General features: G+C 39.4%; 1 protein-coding gene across 1 annotated transcript in view; it reads left to right on the forward strand.

Annotated features, from left to right (window-relative positions):
• Positions 1 to 19,017, forward strand: part of TRDN (triadin) — a 781,460-nt gene that overhangs the window by 494,178 nt on the left and 268,265 nt on the right. Inside the window, exons 50-54 of the mRNA XM_063441781.1 lie at positions 6,592 to 6,636; positions 8,367 to 8,414; positions 9,316 to 9,357; positions 9,856 to 9,873; positions 18,249 to 18,290. Coding sequence (XP_063297851.1) covers positions 6,592 to 6,636; positions 8,367 to 8,414; positions 9,316 to 9,357; positions 9,856 to 9,873; positions 18,249 to 18,290 — 195 coding nt within the window. The remainder of the gene's footprint in view (positions 1 to 6,591; positions 6,637 to 8,366; positions 8,415 to 9,315; positions 9,358 to 9,855; positions 9,874 to 18,248; positions 18,291 to 19,017) is intronic.

Below are 19,017 nucleotides of genomic sequence, written 5' to 3' on the forward strand. Positions count from 1 at the left end.
CAGACTGGGAAAAAAATGATCTCGGTTCTCCTCAAACCTTCCATCACAGCCAAGGAGTGCATAAGCATTTTGGGCTCGATAACCTCAACTATAGGATTAGTCCGCTGGGCTCAATGCAACTCAATAATAATCCAATCAAATTTCCTGAATCAGTTCAACCACTATTGCAACAACTGGAAACAAGTGATTCAAATTCCCCAAGTTGTAAAAGATCATTTGGTATGGTGGCTACAGCAAGACAATCTATGGAGAGGGTTTCCCATAGAAGAACCTCCTTGGCAAATGATCACTACAGATGCAAGCATGACGGGATGGGGTGCTCACACAGCATCAATATGGATTCAAGGCACTTGGAACCCATCAGAGAAATGCCTTCACTCCAACCTGCGGGAACTGAGGACCATATAAATTGCAATATGGAAATGCCACAGAATTCTCAAGTGTCCTTGGCTCTCTATACATACGGACAACAGGGCACAAGAAGCAACCTTCTCTTACGAGAAATAACTCCACTGATGTCCTGGGCGCAGTCTCATATCAAAGGGATGAAAACGATCTACCTCTCATGGACAGAAAACATTCTTGCAGATTTCCTCAGCAGAACTCACATATTACCAGATGAGTGGAGATTGAATCCCAGAGTTTTTCAGGTTCTGACGAAGCGGTGGGGCATACCCCAAGTAGAGCTAACGGCTTGCAGATGGAATGCACAGGTGGCAGGTTACTTTTCCCTCTCCAATGACCCTCTAGCTTTGGGTCAAGATGCTCTTTCCCATCCTTGGAACTTGAACCTGGGGTATGTGTTTCCTCCCCTGCCTCTGATTTCCTGGGTACTAAGAAAAATCTGTAAAGAAGGGAAGAAGGCCCAGGTCCTATCCAAATTGATTGATACTCTCCCAAAGGCAAGGAAACAGTCCACATCTTCCTGCTATTACAGGATTTGGAAAACCTTCCCAAAATGGGCAGCGACAAAATCTTTTGATTCTCAACACCCTACTCACCTCCATGTATTTGAATTGCTACAGGCAGGCCTCAACAAAGGTCTCAGCCTCAGCAACTTAAAGGTACAGTCCTCAGGTTTATCTGCCTTTTGTAATACCTCATGGGCATCTCACCCTCTCATCTCAAGGTTCTTTAAGGCAGCTTTGCACTTACGCCCTTCAGCCAGAAACACAGCTCCTCCATGGGATTTGCCAATGGTCCTGAATGCTTTAACAGAATTTTCCTATACACCACTGCAGGATGTCTCACTTATAAAACAATGTTCCTGGTGGCAGTCTCCACAGCCAAGTGGATTTTGGAACTCCAGGCATTCTCTAGTAATGAGTCACTGTAACGGATTTATCCACACATAGAAATGTTTATGATGGTATTTACCGTCCTGACAGGAAAAGTTGTGCCCATCTGCAACAATGCGCCCAGATACCTGATAAACCAAGCATGTCTAGGGACGCTGGTCGCTGTGGATCTATGTCACTTTATAGCCCCATGGCCACCCACGTTAATGATGATATTGGCTTGCGTGTGATGTCACGCGCGTGCACATTTTGCGTTCAAAGGTCAGTCACAACCAATCGGAATAACAGGAGGGTTATTTAAACAAATTTTTACATTCTCTCATTGCCCTGTCGTGGTTTCTGCTTGATGGTAATCTGAGAGTGTGTTCCTGATCTTGATATTTTGGTTTTGGACTTTGGCTTTGTTCTGACTAACCTGATTTCTGGTATCCTTGACTTTTAACTTTCCCTCATCATTGTGTCCCATTCTGTGTCCCTGTCCTCGGGAAGTATCATGTTTGGTACGTTAAATACAACCATTTTAAGGCTTGGTAACACATTACCTTTTAGTCCTAGGTGTGATACAATTCTGCGTGCTGGATCAATTGGTAATCCTGACAGTCGCACACTCATATATTTCATGATCGAGAGATTCTAAGACCTAGTGAAGACTTCCTTCCAAAAGTTGTATCTAGGTTTCATCTGCTCCAGGAAGTGGTTCTCTCTTCCTTTTGTTCCTCCATGTCTTCTCCTGAGGAACAGTATTACCATGAACTCGCTGTGAGAACTTTTGGTCAAGTACCTATCTGTTACTACTGACAGAAAAACCAAAAGGTTATTTGTCCTTCCTTCTGGCCTTCGTAAGGGAGAAGCGACCTCTTCCTCTACCTTAAGGAGATGGGTAGCTTCTGTCATAACAGACTCCTACCTGCGGAACAAGCTGACTCCTCCAGCCAAGATCAGAGCTCATTCCACCAGATCCCTGGCTACATCTTGGGATAATTGGGCAGAGGTTCCTTTGGATGACATCTGCAGGGCACCTACTTGATCCACTCCAACTACCTTTAAGCACTACAAACTGGACCTTCATTCTACAACTACTTCCTTTGGAAGAGGAATCTTATCAGCTGTTAATGTGCATAATAAAAATTAGATTTTCTTTTGCAGCAATCTGAGTCTTGTGTCAATTCAAATTAAATTGTATCCCCTCCCTTTTATTTATTTTTTTGCTTAGGTATTACCCATAAGTGATGCTTATAGGAAATTGACAAAAAATACAGAAAATGAAATTACATACTTACGCAGTCATTTTCTTTTCCTGGCTATTTATCATGGCAGCATCAGTCACCCACCCTTCTTCTTTTTAACTAGACTGAGGTATGGATGGAGGAGGGACCTTTCATGCCTAAATTATCTTTCTCTCATTTTTTTATTGGTTAATCCTGTCCTGATCTGGTTAGGGGCGGAGCTACCCATAAGTGATGCTGCCATGATAAATAGCCAGGAAAATAAAATTACTAGGTAAGTATGTAATTTAATTTTCTGTATTTTTTGTCAATTTCCTATAAGTTAATGTGTCATTAAATAGTCGGTTCGCTTCCTTAAGATAATAATAAGTTGTCATCACTAGCGTGTCTCCCCCCTTATCGGCACTTTTGAGGACTATGTAACGGACCGTTTCACACACACGAGGATAAAACCCAGTTTAGGCGATTATCCCCTTTCCAGATGCACAGGCAGCTACTGCAAACACCATTCTCCCGACTGGAACCACACGAACACTGGAACAGCTGAACAAGAAAAGCAGACATCGGCTTACACTCCTGGCAGTCAGCATACAATCCCATTCCCCCAAAGAACGAGACGACACATCGCTTTGAGGGTTAAGCAAGAACTCAGGACTGGGACACCCAGTCTGGCTTTTATTACAAACAAGTACATACAGGACACTCCCAGGGGGAGGATGAAATTAACCAATCACATGGATGTACCTCCCACACATTTCCTCCCCTTAGATTAACACTTAACATAATTATACCGTACACCCTTTTCCCCAATTCCTGGATGTACCCCAAATACATATGCTACACCTCCAAAACAGGTATCCCCTGATAGCCCCTGATAACTAGTCACAAACAAGTGAATGAAACAGACGAATTACTGGTGTTATAGAGACTAAGGGGGATTCGCATGAATCCCCTAGTTCGTACGTTTCTTTCTACCGAACGGCGGGCCGTTCGGTAGTTTCCCCACGAAATCCTGGAAGTCTGGAGGTCTCAGCGGTGTTTGCCTAGTCGAGTGTCCGATTTCAGTTCCAGACACTCGACGGCAAAACACCGCTGTTCGGTAGTTTAAGATGGCCGCCGCCACGTGTTTGTTTCCCGAATGGCGGCCACCCAGAGGACAAAGAATACATTACATGGATTGCCAATTACCTGTTTGCAACATTGTTGCAAACGGTAATTGGAGGCACACTTATTCCTGGGTGGTCTGGTTGTTCGCTAGTTTCACTCAATATAATGAATGGAGTGATTCTACCGAACAATCAGATGAATGCTGCATACATATCACCCAGGTTAAACTTAACACATGAAGACATATACAATATTACAGGCAGTACACTAGAATATGCTTCACAGTCTTAAAGGGACAGTAGTCCCAAAAGTCCCAATATGTCCATCGCTGATTTTAAAGGGCCAGTAGCAGCAATATAAATTATTACATGCCCAAATATAGTGTTTATAGAGCAATATGTCCAGGGGCCGTAGTCGCAGGGCAGGAGGCTAGCAGCCAGGCCTCTCCAGTTCACAGTGGCGAAGCTGTTTTCGCCACAGACTATGTCCTATTTTTAAATTTATTTAAAATTTAATTTTAATTTCCTGAAAGGTTACAATTCTTAATTTTAGTGCAATTTTGTTCAATTCCTTAAGTACCATTTTAGTAAAGGCTTCTAGTTGACTACCTTTTTCGGTCGGACAAAATGTTGATCTAGTATTCAAAGGTAAAATCATATCTCTGTTGTTCAAATTAGTATCTAGTATTGGACCTCTTTTTTTTCTCTTTTTTGTTAAAAAATCTCTTCAGAGACATTTTATGAATAAATTTACTAACATCAATGAAGAGATTAAATGAATTTGCCAGTATATATGGGGCAAATTTCAACCATTTTTCTAGAATGCACATTTCATTTAAAGTAAACGCAACATCAGAAATGATAAAAATTCCTTTTTCCAAAACGGTATCCTTTAGTCCAACTCCCTCCTGTCTTCGCTGATATGTCGCCTTTTTCCTGGGGCATTCAAATCCCCTAAAGGGGCGAAATGATTCATTAGGTCTATTCTCTGTAAAAAAAAAAATTGTGGGGGGAATTTAGTTATTTCTCCTTTTTTCTTCGAGTTTGGATCTTTGTGTAAAACATTTTCAGTCACCATTAGTGTTCCGAGACCTAAGAACTAGTTTGTCAGTTCTTTCTTGAATTTCGTCTTGATAGTTAAACCTTGGTCTAATAGTTGAGGAGGATTTGTTAAGTAGTACCCTTTCATAACCTCTTAAAGGTGGCCTATTATCTTTTTGAATATTAATTTGTATGTTGGATTCTTTAGTTATTTTTGTATTATTGAAATTTGCTTTAGGATAACACTGGAAATTACTTTCTCTGTTTTTCTTATCTCTATAATATTTCTTATTCTTGGTTTCTGCTATCTTTTCATATATTTTATTGACTTTGTCTAATAGAATAGTTTCTTTATTCTTGAATTCTTCACTCTCCTTGTCAATGGTAAAGTCATTTTCAAGAATTTCAATCTGACTAGTCAGATTCTTTAAATTATCTTTTTCAAAGTCAATAATAATTTCCATAAGTATATGTGAGCATTTTTCCAAAGCCAGATCCCATCTATGGGCATGTTTTGACTGTTCTAGGCCATTAGCTGGAAATTTCTCGAGACTTAACCCTCTAGGGATTAGATTTTCTTTATATATGTATCTAAGAATGATACTTCCCACCATTTTTTTTGTTTTCTTTTTAGCTATTTTTTCTAGTTTATAAAAGTATTCATCAATATTTTTATTGTTGAGAAGTGGAGATTTTTTGTGTGTGTTTAACAGTGAATTAAACCTAGCTTCCCTAGTTTGTTTGAGGTTTGAAAAAAATGATATATACATTAGTTTATATACAATATATACAATAGTATATTATTCTCCTCTTGATCTATAACCAGTGGTGTATCCTGGTTTTGTGCTGCCCTAGGCAGGACAAAACTCAGACGCCCCCCTCCCGCCCGCGCCACCCCACCCCCATCCAGACATACACACACTAACAGACAGACACACACTAACAGACAGACACACACACTAACAGACAGACAGACAGACACACACACACTAACAGACATACACACACACTGAAATACACAGACACACTAACAGACATTCACACACACACACACACACTAACAGACAGACACACACACTCACATATTTAACACATTTTTATTTTAAATTTACCCCCCCAGCCTCCTTACCTTTTTGGAATGCTGGGGGGGGGGGTCCTATTTCTCCCTGGTGGTCCAGTGGCTGCTGGGCAGTGCTGGCGGGCGGCCGGCCGGCGAGGGAGCACTTCCTCTGAGCTGTCTGCTCAGCTCCCTCGCGCGCCGCACAGTGAGGCTGGGAGGCGGAGCCGGAATATGACGTCATATTCAGGCTCCCAGCCTCACTCTGAAGCGCGCGAGGGAGCTGAGCAGACAGCTCAGGGGAAGTGCTCCCTCGCCGGCCGCCCGCCCGCCAGCACTGACCAGCAGACCGCCCAGCAGGCATGTCAGTTAGCCGCAAGGCTAACAAGGCATTTGCCCTGGGCGTTTGGGGGCGGCTTTTTTTGCCGCCCCCTGGAAAATGCCGCCCAAGGCAAATGCCTTGTTTGCCTCGCGGCTAATACGCCCCTGTCTATAACCCCCTCTAACAATACAATACAAATATCTCAAGAGAACAGATCCAATTTCAAAATAGGCCTCAAGTTAATAGTTTTGGATATACTTTTAAAATGATTTTATATCTTGAAAAATAATTTAAAATTTGAAATGTCTTGATATATTGATCTGTTTTTATAGATATTTTTATATTTTTATATCTTGAAATTTTTTTTAAAAGTTTAATGAAAAATGTAAAATCATTTGAAAAGATTATCCCACAAATGTAAATCAAAGCTATAATTAGGAATTCAATTGAACAGCTAATTTTACCTTTATATTTAATTTGCATTGAGCATGCACAGTGCAAATTAACAGTAACAAGTACCTATATTTTATTTTGTGTCTAGAGGCAGACAAGAAAGAACATAAAGAAGCACAACAAATAAAGAAAGGTAAATGATAATGTGTTTTATATTTTCTTTTATTTAGATTTAATTAAAAATATCTCTCTATCAATCATCTATCTATCATCTATTTTTTCATAGACACACCCCTACAGAAGCAAAAATCAGAGCAAAAGCAAACAGAGAAAGGTAAATATTTAATATCATAATTTTTTTTGCATAACAAGAATATTTTTCATATTATGACTCTAAGCACTAGTGAAACATCTGTTTTGTGTTCATTTACGTATATGAAAGCAAATTTTAGTTTTTGCCTAAAATATAGAAAAATAAAAAAATAATAAAAAATACATAAATAAATAACTATTCCACCCCTCCCCACCCCCGTATTAATAAACGGGAGGTTAAATCCTCCTGCATGGGTAATTGTCTGCTGAGGGCTTCAGTCTTGGAATCAGACCATCCCTATCAGAAATTATGTTAGACTGCAGCATATGCTGCATACCACAAACATTAATTAAAGCATTTCAAGATGGTTATTCATATTTACAGGATGTTTTCTTTTACTATCATAGAATGTCACTCATCATAGAATAATTAATATTGTGCATGATACTTGCTTTCTTGGTAACTCACCTGCGGGACTGTGGTAATTAGATTATGGAAATAAGGAAAAATAAATCTGGCCTTAGCCTCTTTGCTTGCCCTTGTCAGAGTATGATTACATCAAATGCAAAATGAACAGTTTTGTAAAATGTGATAAAACATGCTATTTCCCTTAATTCAAATGTATGTTATGCAGTTAGATTAAATAGACAGGTAGATATAAACTAATTCTGCATATTCCGATTATAGTTTTATAATACCAATAATATATTCATTATTTATTCCATAGAGACTCCAGTGAAGAAGGAGGTTGCACCGACAAAAATAAAGACCGGTAAATATTAGAAATTTTCCAAATTTAGACAGACCCAAGTTATATACAATATTTTATTACAGCTTATCACAAATGAACTTCTTCATCAACATATTTATGAGTATAGAACCTTGTCTACCTTTTACGTTTTAACTAAACAGGTACATGTGCAATTATGTGTTAACGTTAATTTAGACAGATGTAAATGGAGGGGGGGTAAACTACTGGAAAACAAGAGGGAGACATTGTAAAACAAGAAAAATATAGAGAAAGAGGAAACATAATAGTGAACCATGTATTAGGAGAAACACTAAATCTGACAGATACCATAATAAATCATAAGTTGAAAGTTGAGGAGTTTTTAAATATTTTCAGAACCATGAGATAGAAATATGTTTCCTTAAAATTGTTTTGATGTTATGTATCATTTATATCACTTATTTTTAGGTAAGATTAGTGTAAGTGTCAAAGTAGTGTAGCGGTTAATGTTTAATGTTAGGTTAAGGTAGGGGTTGAAGCAACTCTGTCACCATATTTTGCAAACACGACGGATAGTGACTTCATCACTTGGTGTGTGGTGGCCCAGAGATTCAGTAGAGGTGAGTTATACTTACCTGATACTGTCCTTCATGGAGGTTTTCTCAGAAGACATAACTCCATCTTCCACAGTTTTGACTACAACAGTCAAAGGTGTTTTTTAATTTCTCTGAAACCAGACTCTACATAATTATATATGTGTGTATAAATGTGTGTATACATATGAAAACATATCACTGTTATAGATATTGGTATTAATAAACTTGGCCTGCTTCCAATAAAGTATAGTACATCACTAACAGATTACTAATTATTACTACAGAAACTCCACCAAAGACAAAGGAGGTTGAATCAACAAAATCAAAGACAGGTAAAAGTTTAGAACTGTTCACATTTAGAGATTCTTATGCTTTATAGCATGACCATACCATACATACATATTCCTCCTGTTAGCAATAAAAGGTTGTCAGCTATTTTTCATCTTTAGCCACATTATGTATGCAGAATCCTTATTTTGCTCAGGAGACTTTAGGAACAAACAATATTCATGATGTAAAAGTGGTGAACAAATGTGTACAATGTAATACTTTTCAGTTTGAATATCATAAACTGGATATATATATATATATATATATATATATATGTATATATATATATATATATATATATATATATATATATATATATATATATATGAATGAAAAAATCTAAACCAATACACAAATCAGTCCACTTCTGTGCTTGTAGGACAATCCATGGATGCTCAATATTCATTAAAAGTGCAATTGCATTTTATCCACATACTTTCCTCATATGTCTTGTGCAAAACAAGCAGGTTCCTTCTAAAAAAAAAAAAAACAGACACATTCCACAGACTTTTCTCAGTAGAAAAGTAATCCAAAAGTAATGTAAAACGCATTCTCCTAGACTTCAAACAACTTAACACCAGTTTTTGGCCTGGGGTAAAGTGGGTAAAGACAGCTATATCTCTATGCATCCTATTGTAAAAAGAAGACTTGTACCAACCCTTTCACTATGTTTTACAGGATAGCTGTTACTTGTCTACCACTACCAATACACTGAGGAAAATGTTGTTTTATTATTTGATTATTCTCATTAAATTAAAAAAAACAATCATTTCTGTAAATTGTTATGTAAAGAGTTGATTGTACTTAAAATATTTGTATATTTAATAGGTAGGCTCCATAGACAGATATAAAAAAAGAACATGTTATACCCCGTGATATATACATTAATAATATCTTCCCCAGAGACTCCAATAAAGAAGGTTAAAGAACCAAAAACTAAGACAGGTAAATATCTGAAACTATTTTGCTAAATTTACATATTTTCTTAAATGCAAAGTTACCATTTCCAAAATGTATCATCAATCTCCTTTTTGTTATTTTGTCAATTATGCCTAACCCATTATTAATGTATTTTTTTATTAAGTTTGTGTTTATAAATTTTAATTGTCTTAACATCAAATATTTTCTTTTTTTAAATTTATTAACACCAAGCCTCAATAGCAAACCAGTAGCCAACCTCATGCTGATGAGTTGCATTAACAACGAAACAGCTGCCCATGAGTGGTTCAGTATATATATATATATATATATATATATATATATATATATATATATATATATCTCAAATACTGTATATATAATAAGGAAACATGTATATCTAATAAGGAAATATTGATGTATTGCAGTTTACATATAAACAATATTAAAATATTGCATTGTAGGTTTTTCATGTTTTCGATTAAATACCTATTTAAAATACCTTTATTCTTTAAATCCCAACAGCAAAGAAAACACCAGAAAGTATGTGATACATAAACTTTTGTGAATATTGCTTTGGCACTGACTCTGTGTTCTGTTAGTTTTGCTATACTTATCTCAGTGGCTTAACTTATTTTTATGTATAGGAAGCTTATATGAATGTTAAAGGGGACTGATTGTTGTAATTTTATCAAACCGCTTTTTTTTTTCATCTCATCAAAATAACTTGTCTATCAAACAACCTGTAAGATGTGTATGTAAAGATTTTAATATTTACTGGTGAAAAAAAAAATCTCAGATTGACTTTTTTGATTGACCTTGGCCAAATGTGATTACATCAAATGTAAAATCAACATTGTATATATATTGCTATGTAAACAGCTCAATTTAAATAAATCATATTTATACCAGCTTTGTAGATCAGCCCCTTTATTACTAGAGGTGTCAGGTTAGTGCACTATATTTCAATACCATGTCAATATGATTGGCAAACTAAGTAGATTTCCAGCAAAATACACTTTCAGCAGCATTGTGAGCATCAGAGCTAATAACAGCAGCTTGGGCAGCAGTATTGCATGGAGAAATTGTCACAACTGCAGTGGATGGTTGTGTTGTTTAAACTACTGCTAGCAGTGGTGGGCATCCTCTGCCTTTGTTTGTGTGTGTGTGTGTGTGTGTGTGTGTGCGCGCGCGCGCGCATGTGGATGTGTGAGAGGGTATGTCTTCCCAGTCCCTCAGGAGTGCCCCGACTTTCTTCTCACCTAATTACTCTTCAGTTAGCATCTCTTTATAACCCTTATGTGGGAATAATATGCAAATGTTGTCAGTGTGGCTTTTTTGGAAACATGGTGTCAATGTGACAACATATGGGATGACATATATGGGGCATTAATCTGGGAACATATGGGAACAATGTGAAAAATATGCAGAAAATGTGACAATATATTGAACAGTATATGCAAGTTAAATATGCCTCATATGGGGCAAAATGTAAAACCAATGGGACAACTGTTGACTTCATATATTGGCGTTTGTGGAGAAATTAATGTTATGGAGAAGATCACAATAATGTGCTAGATTATTGCCTGGGTATTAAAACAGATTTGAGGAACATGTGTTAGAATGTGTTACATGGAGTAAACTGTAGCATATATTAGGAACACCACAGAAAACAGAAGACGGGTTGACACTTCTAATGTGTCCTTCTGGTTAGAACATATGTGTGCAACATAGGCATGCACACGGGGTGTGCCGGGTGTGCCTGGGCACAGCCTAATCCCAGTGACCTGTGCATGGATCAAGGCTGGCAGGGGAGATCACAGGATCTCCCCTGTCGGTCCATGCAGAGCCGGAACTATCTCAGCACCGGCCCTGCTGTGTGCCACCATAGGCCAGTGGGGAGATCAAAGATCTCCCTCACCGGCCCACAGGCAGGCAGGGAGGCAGGAGAGGACCAGGGGAGCTCTAGCCAGCAGCCGTGGCAATGCTCAGATCTTGCGAGAGTGAACTCTAGCCCTGCAAGCTAGAGTTCACTCACACTAGGACCAGGGCCGGCGCCACCTGTAAGGCGACCTAGGCAGCCGCCTAGGGCGCAACTTACCAGGGGGCGCCGGATCCCTGTCCCCGCTGCGCCTCCTCATGCTGCGCCGCCTGAGCGCTTTAACAAGCCCCAGGCGGCGCAGCACTGCCGCATGGAGGGCGGCCGGGTTTGAGTGACCGGCAGGAGGGAAGCGCAGAGCGCTCCCTCCTGCCAGTCTCTCCATGAGCACTTTCTGTCATTATGCCGGCGGCCGGGTACAGGAAACAGAGGTTCCTGTCCCGCGTTCCGCGCCGCCCAGCCACGCTACATGGGCAGGAGGGGAGGGTAAGGACCACTAGGGGAGGGGGTATAAGGACCTCTAGGGGAGGGAGGGAGGGGGGGTATAAGGACCACTAGGGGAGGGAGGGGGGTATAAGGACCACTAGGGGAGGGATGGGGGGAAAAAGGACCACTAGGGGAGTTATGGGGGGATAAGGACCACTATGGGAGGGAGGGGGATAAGGACCACTAGGGGAGGGGAGGGGGGAATAAGAACCACTAGGGGAGGGGAAGGTAAGGACCAGTAGGGGTGGGGAGGGGGGAGCAAGGACCACTAGGGGAGGGGAGGGTAAGGACCACTAGGGGAGGGGAAGGGGAAGTAAGGACCACTAGGGGAGGGGAGGGTAAGGACCACTAGGTGAGTGGAGGGTAAGGACCACTAGGGGAGGGGAGGGTAAGGACCACTGGGGGAGGGGGGTGAAGGAACACAGGGGGAACAGGGGTGGGGAGGTCCACTAGGGGTTTGGGAGAGGGAGGACCACTAAGGGGGGGAAGGACCACCAAAGGGGGGTAAGGAGGGAGGTCTACTAAGGAGAGGGGAGTAGGGTAAGGACCACTAAGGGAGGGGGAGATTACCACTAAGGGGGTGGGGGGAGTAGGGGAAGGTCTACTAAGGGGTTTGGGAGAGGGAGGACCACTAAGGGGGAGAGGGGGGAGTGGGAAGACCACCAAGGGGGGACTGCAGAGGAACAGGGGGCCAAGGGAGAGCACTAAGTGACAGAAGGGGAGAACACGGAGGGACAGAAGGGAAGGGGAAATCAATAATTGACCGGAGGGGAGAGCACTATGAATTAAAAAAATAAAAAATAAAGAGCTGTTCCCCTCTCAGTCCCTATCCTACCCCACAAACCCTTTCTTTTACACTACACACATACACAATGCATCCCCACACACACACAGAAACATACAATGCATTCCTACTCACACACAGACACACCCGAAACACACAATGCATCCCTTATGTTCTCTTACATAATTAATGCACCCCTTACAGACACACACTGCATTCAATTACATACACAGAAACAAACCTTGCACCCCTTACATACACACACACACACACACACACACAGAAACACAATGCATTCCTTACACGCAAACACACACTACATCCCCTATAAACACACTACATCCCTTACACACATTGCACACATAAAACATCCCCAACTCATGGATGGGCCATGTAGGTGGATTTATGGGTGGGCATTGTAGGCGTATGCCCCCTGGGGGCCCAGACCTTGAGCTGTGTAAGGGGCCCTAAAAAATGGAGCTGCTTCCTGTTCGTTAATTGTTGTGAGCACTGTTAAAAACAGTCTCCAGAGAGCCTCTTCTACACCAGACCTGTGGAGCCAGACTGAGCCCATCATCAGCCTCTTGTCCTCATCTGGTGGTAAGTAGGCAATCCAATATATTATTAGTGGCACTAATCTCTAATTTACCTCACATTAAATGGATACTATAGTCACCAGAAGCGCAAAAGCATAATGTAGTGGTTCTGGTGTCTATAGCCTGTGCCTGTAGGCTTTTTAATGTAAACACACTGTCTTTTCAGATAAAAGACACTTTGTGAAGACTGGTGTTGGCCCATATGGAAGAGCATATGGGCGGGCATTGTGATGTCACATGGTGGGCAGGACATATGGGGGGCGGCAAAAATGTTTTTGCCTAGGGCGGCAAAAATCCTTGCAACGGCCCTGACTAGGACTACCAGGGATCAGGGATTGCAGCAAGGATCCCCCTCCCAGGCAAAACGTAAGAAGGGAGGGGGTCTATTTCCTAATCTGTCCCCCCACCCCCACACACAATCACTCCAAACAAATTCACACACACAGCACCCTCACACATACACACGCAGCACACTTAACAGCACCTTCACACACACAGCATCCTCACACACACACAGTACACAGCACCCTCACACACAGCACACTAACAGCACCCTCACACGCAGCACACTAACAGCACCCTCTCTCACTCACACACACATACAGCATACTTAACAGCACCTTCACACACACAGCACACTAACATCACCCTCACACACAGCACACTAACAGCACCCTCAAACACACAGAACACTAACAGCACCCTCACACGCACACACAGCACCCTCACACACACACACACACACAGCACCCTTACAGCACACTACCAGCCCTATTACACACACACACACACACAGCACCCTTACACATACACAGCACCTTCACAGCACACTACCAGCACTCTCTCTCTCACACACACAGCACCCTCACACACACACAGCACCCTCACACAAAGCACACTAACAGCACCTTCACACACACTAACAACACCCTCACACTCACAGCAGTGTATGTATGTATGTATATATATATATATATATATATATATATATGTTTGTGTGTGTGTGTGTATATAAAATTATATATACATATAAATAAATAGATATATATATATATATATATGTATATATATATACACACACACACGTACATATACATGCAGTGTGAGTGTTTGTGCTTTAGGGTGCACACCTATGCACCTAGGCCTATGATGTGCAATACAATTTCTCCATACTGGCAGAATAGTGGTAATGGTATTTTGGAACAAAGCCAAAATTGGTTAAACATCCAGTTAAGCATTTTGACAACATTTCATTTTAACCAGTGCAAAGTCAGTTCCTTTATGTATCTTAAAAGTTAGGGAATTTGAAAGGGTTGATACGAAGAAAAAAAACACCTCAAAGACCCTTAAGTGGAGCGCTGAATGATACTTACCTCTAAACTTAGGGGTATCAGATAATCTCAATGGAGTTAAATATGCAAAAGAAAAGAGGAAACAAATTCCAAATAGTGGAGTATGTCAAGTATTATACATAAAATATATAAATGGTAGCAATTTACACTCACAAGTGAAGAGCCTTGGTGTATAATGCGAGACACCTTCCCTCATTATTTTCTTGTATATGGTATATTGCTCTCCTTTTCCAGAGCCAAATCTGAATACCTGGCTCTGGTTAAAACAGCTTGTTACCCACTAAGGAAGGTACACCTTCTTTGGAGGTAGATCAATTTATTAATATATTAAAAATAACACATATAGATTACAAAACAATAAAAGTCCTTATGCTGCAAGCCTCTTCAAAGAGGCTTGCAGCATAAGGACTTTTATTGTTTGGCAATTTATATGTGTTATTTTTAATATATTAATTAATGGATAAATGTGATCTTTTAACCAACTTTGCTGCTACCTTCATCTACCTTCAAAGAAGGTGTACCCCCTTAGTGGGTAACAAGCTTTTTTTAACCAGAGCCAGATCTGGCTCTGGAAAAGGTGAGCAATATACCATTTGATACATTTATTTGTGTAAGACCTGCTCTAACATACTTCACCAGGAAGATATTTCTTTTATGTGTTTTCTTCTGAGTACTGAAGAAAGAAAATAAAGAGGGAAGGTGTCTCTCATTATATACCAAGGCTTAAGTGATTTGAGCCAGTCCCTTACTTGGCTCTTCACTTGTGAGTGTAAATTGCTACCATTTATATCATTTATGTATAATACTTGACATACTCCACTATTGGGAATTTTTTCCCTATTTTCTTTTGCATATTTAACTCCATTGGGATTATATGATACCCCTAAGTTTAGGGGTAAGTATCATTCAGCGCTCCACTTAAAGGTCTTTGTGGTGGTTTTTTTCTTCATATCAACCCTTTCAAATTCCCTAACTGTTATTCTATTTTGGGGATTAGAGAGACCCACATATAAGTGTTGTAGCAGCTATTTACTATACGTAATAATTTATTGTTTCTTAAGCGCCTATTTTTCTCACAGATCACATTCATCACACATCTTTATGTATCTTGACATATGATTAGATCTTCATTTTCTATTCAGCTTACTTTCGACTATTCTTTAAATTTTATTCCAAACTTGGTGTGCTGTATAGAGATATAACCTGTATATATGTTCACATAAGAAAAACATAAGGCACAAAATATCAATTCAAATCATAAACTATGGGGATTTAGTTATGATTCTGCACTACAAATCCACAAAGACATCTAACTACACTTAACACTTTGTATAATAGATTATGTCACTTTGTTTGCCAATGTAATTACTGTATCCATTATTGTGATGATTGTGCTGATATGCTGAAAGGTATCAATTTAATAAGCTTTCCAAATTATTCAATACTTTTAGAAAAAATCATTAATTTATCTACAGAAGTCACAATTAGGTCTATAGGATAAATCATTTGGAAATATTTCCAACCATATTATATCCTTCGGAAAGCTTATTAGTTGAGTCCTAAATGTGCTAACTCTGGAATCCTGTTGTATTCTTCATCTTTATTGTCTTTCATAACCACTTATCTGAAAATTCTCAAACTGCATTAACAATATGCATAATGCAGCTGCTTAAACCCTGTGTCCACCTTGCCTTGTTCTGCCATTTCCCGCCTCAAACAGGAGGTTGGGCAAGCAGCTTTCTCCTGTAGAGATTTGCATGTATTTTATAACCTGCTAAAGAATGCCAAATTCACCTTTATACATTTGCATCCATTTACCTTCAATCAAAAAGTAATGGAACTCCCTGTTAATTTATAATTGTAATCTACAGCTGTAATTAAAATTATTCGAACTCCATTGAAATTCATGTTATCAACTGAAAATGCAACTTATAATGACTGCTCCAGTCACAAAATTATTTAACCCACTGAATAGAATCCCTCACATCTGCACAAATATGCAAAACAGGTGTTGTCTCAAGCCCACATGATGCAACTAATCAAGGGCTTCATTGGTTGCACTAGGCGTACTTGAGCTGGGACACTAGAAATAGCTGAACTGGCTAGGGGTTTGTTGAGTGTCATCTTGGACTGCATGTTAGAAATATGGCTAAGTCAAAAGAATGTTCCACAAAGTTAAGAGTAGGATTCAAAAAGATAGCAAAGACACTGAATATTCCTAGAGACACCATTAGAAGTGTAGTTCGCAAGTTCAAGTTTTAAAGATGAAGCCATCAATGGCTGCAACCAGATATCTGAGAAGTCAGGTTGTGAAAAACCCTTGAGTGACTGCAATAGACCTACATCAAGACATGGAGGCTACAGGCACTGAGGTTTCAGTACGTACAGTAAGGTGTGTACTAAATGCAGAGGATTTCCATGTCAGAACTCCAAGACGTACACCACTACTGATCCAAAGTACAAGAAAGTCGGCTCCAATATGCTCAAAATCATATAGATGAGACATAGAAGTTTTGTGATTCTTTTATGAGGTGTGATGAAACAAAACTAGAACTTTTCAGCCCAATAAATCAACGTTATGTCTGGAGGAAGAAGAATAAAGCATACTCAGAAAAGAAAACTCTGCTTACAGTTAAGCATGGTGATGGCTCAGTAATGCCCTGGGGCTGCTCTGCATCCTTTGAGACTGGAAACCTGCAGTGTGTGGAAGGCAAGATGGATTTATTGAAGTATCAGGAAATCCTAGAAGAAAACGTAATGCTGTCTGTGAGGATACTGAAGCTTGGGCATCATTGGACCTTCCAACAAGAAAATGATCCCAAGCATACCTTAAATTCCACCTAGGCTCAGCTGCAGAAGAAGTCCTGGAAAATTCTACAGTAGCCATCACAGTCACCTGACTTAAACCCCATAGAAAATCTCTGGTGGGATTTGAAGAAGGTGATTGCAGCACGCAAACTCAAGAATATTACAAAACTGGAGGCCATTGCAATGAGTATTGGGCAAAGATTCCTCAGGAACGCTGTCAGAAACTGGTGTCTGGCTATGCATCTTGTTTGCAGCACATAATAACAGCAAAAGGGTACTCTACTAAGTACTAAAGATGCTTGCCATGAAGGGATTGAATAATTTTGAGACTGGATAAGTCATTATAAGCTGCATTTGCAGTTGAATTTGGGGAAACCACTTGAAGCATTCATTGTATTGAGCAATTTCAGTTGATTTTGTTTAATTTGTTAATTACAAACAATTGAACATCTGTAAATTTTGACAATAAACCTGATTTTCAATGGGGATTGAATAGTTTTGATTCAACACCTGCTTTATTGTGTTCAAACACAATCACTGGATTCTCCAAATCTTCATATCAGGACTCAATGGCATAAAAAGAGGAGAGCTTAATATAGTGACAACAAGAAAATCACAAAACACTTTATTTATTCACATTTAAAGCCAAATAGTAAGCACATCAAGTATTGAGATCACACAAGATCCTTGTTCTGCAGAAACAAAGGTTCTCTGCTCAGTTGTTCACAAACTTGTTAACCCACCCCATTGGAATAATCTAGAGGAGGATCTTCGTTGCTACAGAACTGAGATCCTGCATGGTCCCATTATTTGATTAGCCTACAATTTTAATTTAAACAGTGAGTGAATAAAGTATGATGTGATTATCTTTTCATTTACGATTTGCACTATATTGGAAGATTTTGTGTATATTATATTAGAATATATGTTTCTAGTGAATATGCAGATGTTTGTTACCTCTACCTGTTTAAATGTATGCCATGCTATTAATAAATTAATAATATATTTCACAGAAACTCCAGTGAAAAAGCCTGAAGCACCAAAAATAAAGACTGGTAAATATTTGAAATGTTTTGTTAAATTTAGAAAACCACTAAGCTCTCATGGCAGAAACACACTTAGTATATAGTCCTGCTCTAATAAAAGTAAGTTTTTAAAGATATTTTATCTTAATAAGCCATTCTAAAATGGTTTGGCGTCTTACCTGTGGTTTGCCAGGCATTACTCCGTGCCTCCTCTACTTCCTGTAGAGCTTTTCGTAAAAGCTTCTCTTAGCTCTCCTGAGTTAATCTCCACAGTGCAGTGTTAAGCTTATTGATTAAACGTGTCAGGTTTTTGTACTCAGAGATAAATCCTTCACTACCAGACTTAGCTCAGACAGAGGACTTCCAGCTATCTGTCTGATGTACTGGAGTCAGGGAGCAGGACCTGTTGGATTTCAGGTAATAATTCAAACCATTCTCAAATGATTTAACTACTTAAACTGTGAGGGCATCGGTTCAGTCTTGGTATCATAACCACATAAACACTATCATAACCACTTAAAATATACAATGATATGATGTTATGAGGAATGTAGCAATATGGGAGCAATAAGATGCTGAATATAAGGGAAATTATAGCATCATTTAGTGGGCTTAGACATCAATTCGAAAATTTGACATATGGAGAAGGCTATGTCATAGACAGCAAAATGTTATTTATCACAAATGGATATGTATTCAAAATCTTTTCTGATATTCAATGTCTGATCTTCAATTTCCTGTCCATAAGCAAGAAAAA

The sequence above is a fragment of the Pelobates fuscus genome, chromosome 2 (assembly GCF_036172605.1).
Source record: "Pelobates fuscus isolate aPelFus1 chromosome 2, aPelFus1.pri, whole genome shotgun sequence".
NCBI lineage: Eukaryota > Metazoa > Chordata > Amphibia > Anura > Pelobatidae > Pelobates > Pelobates fuscus.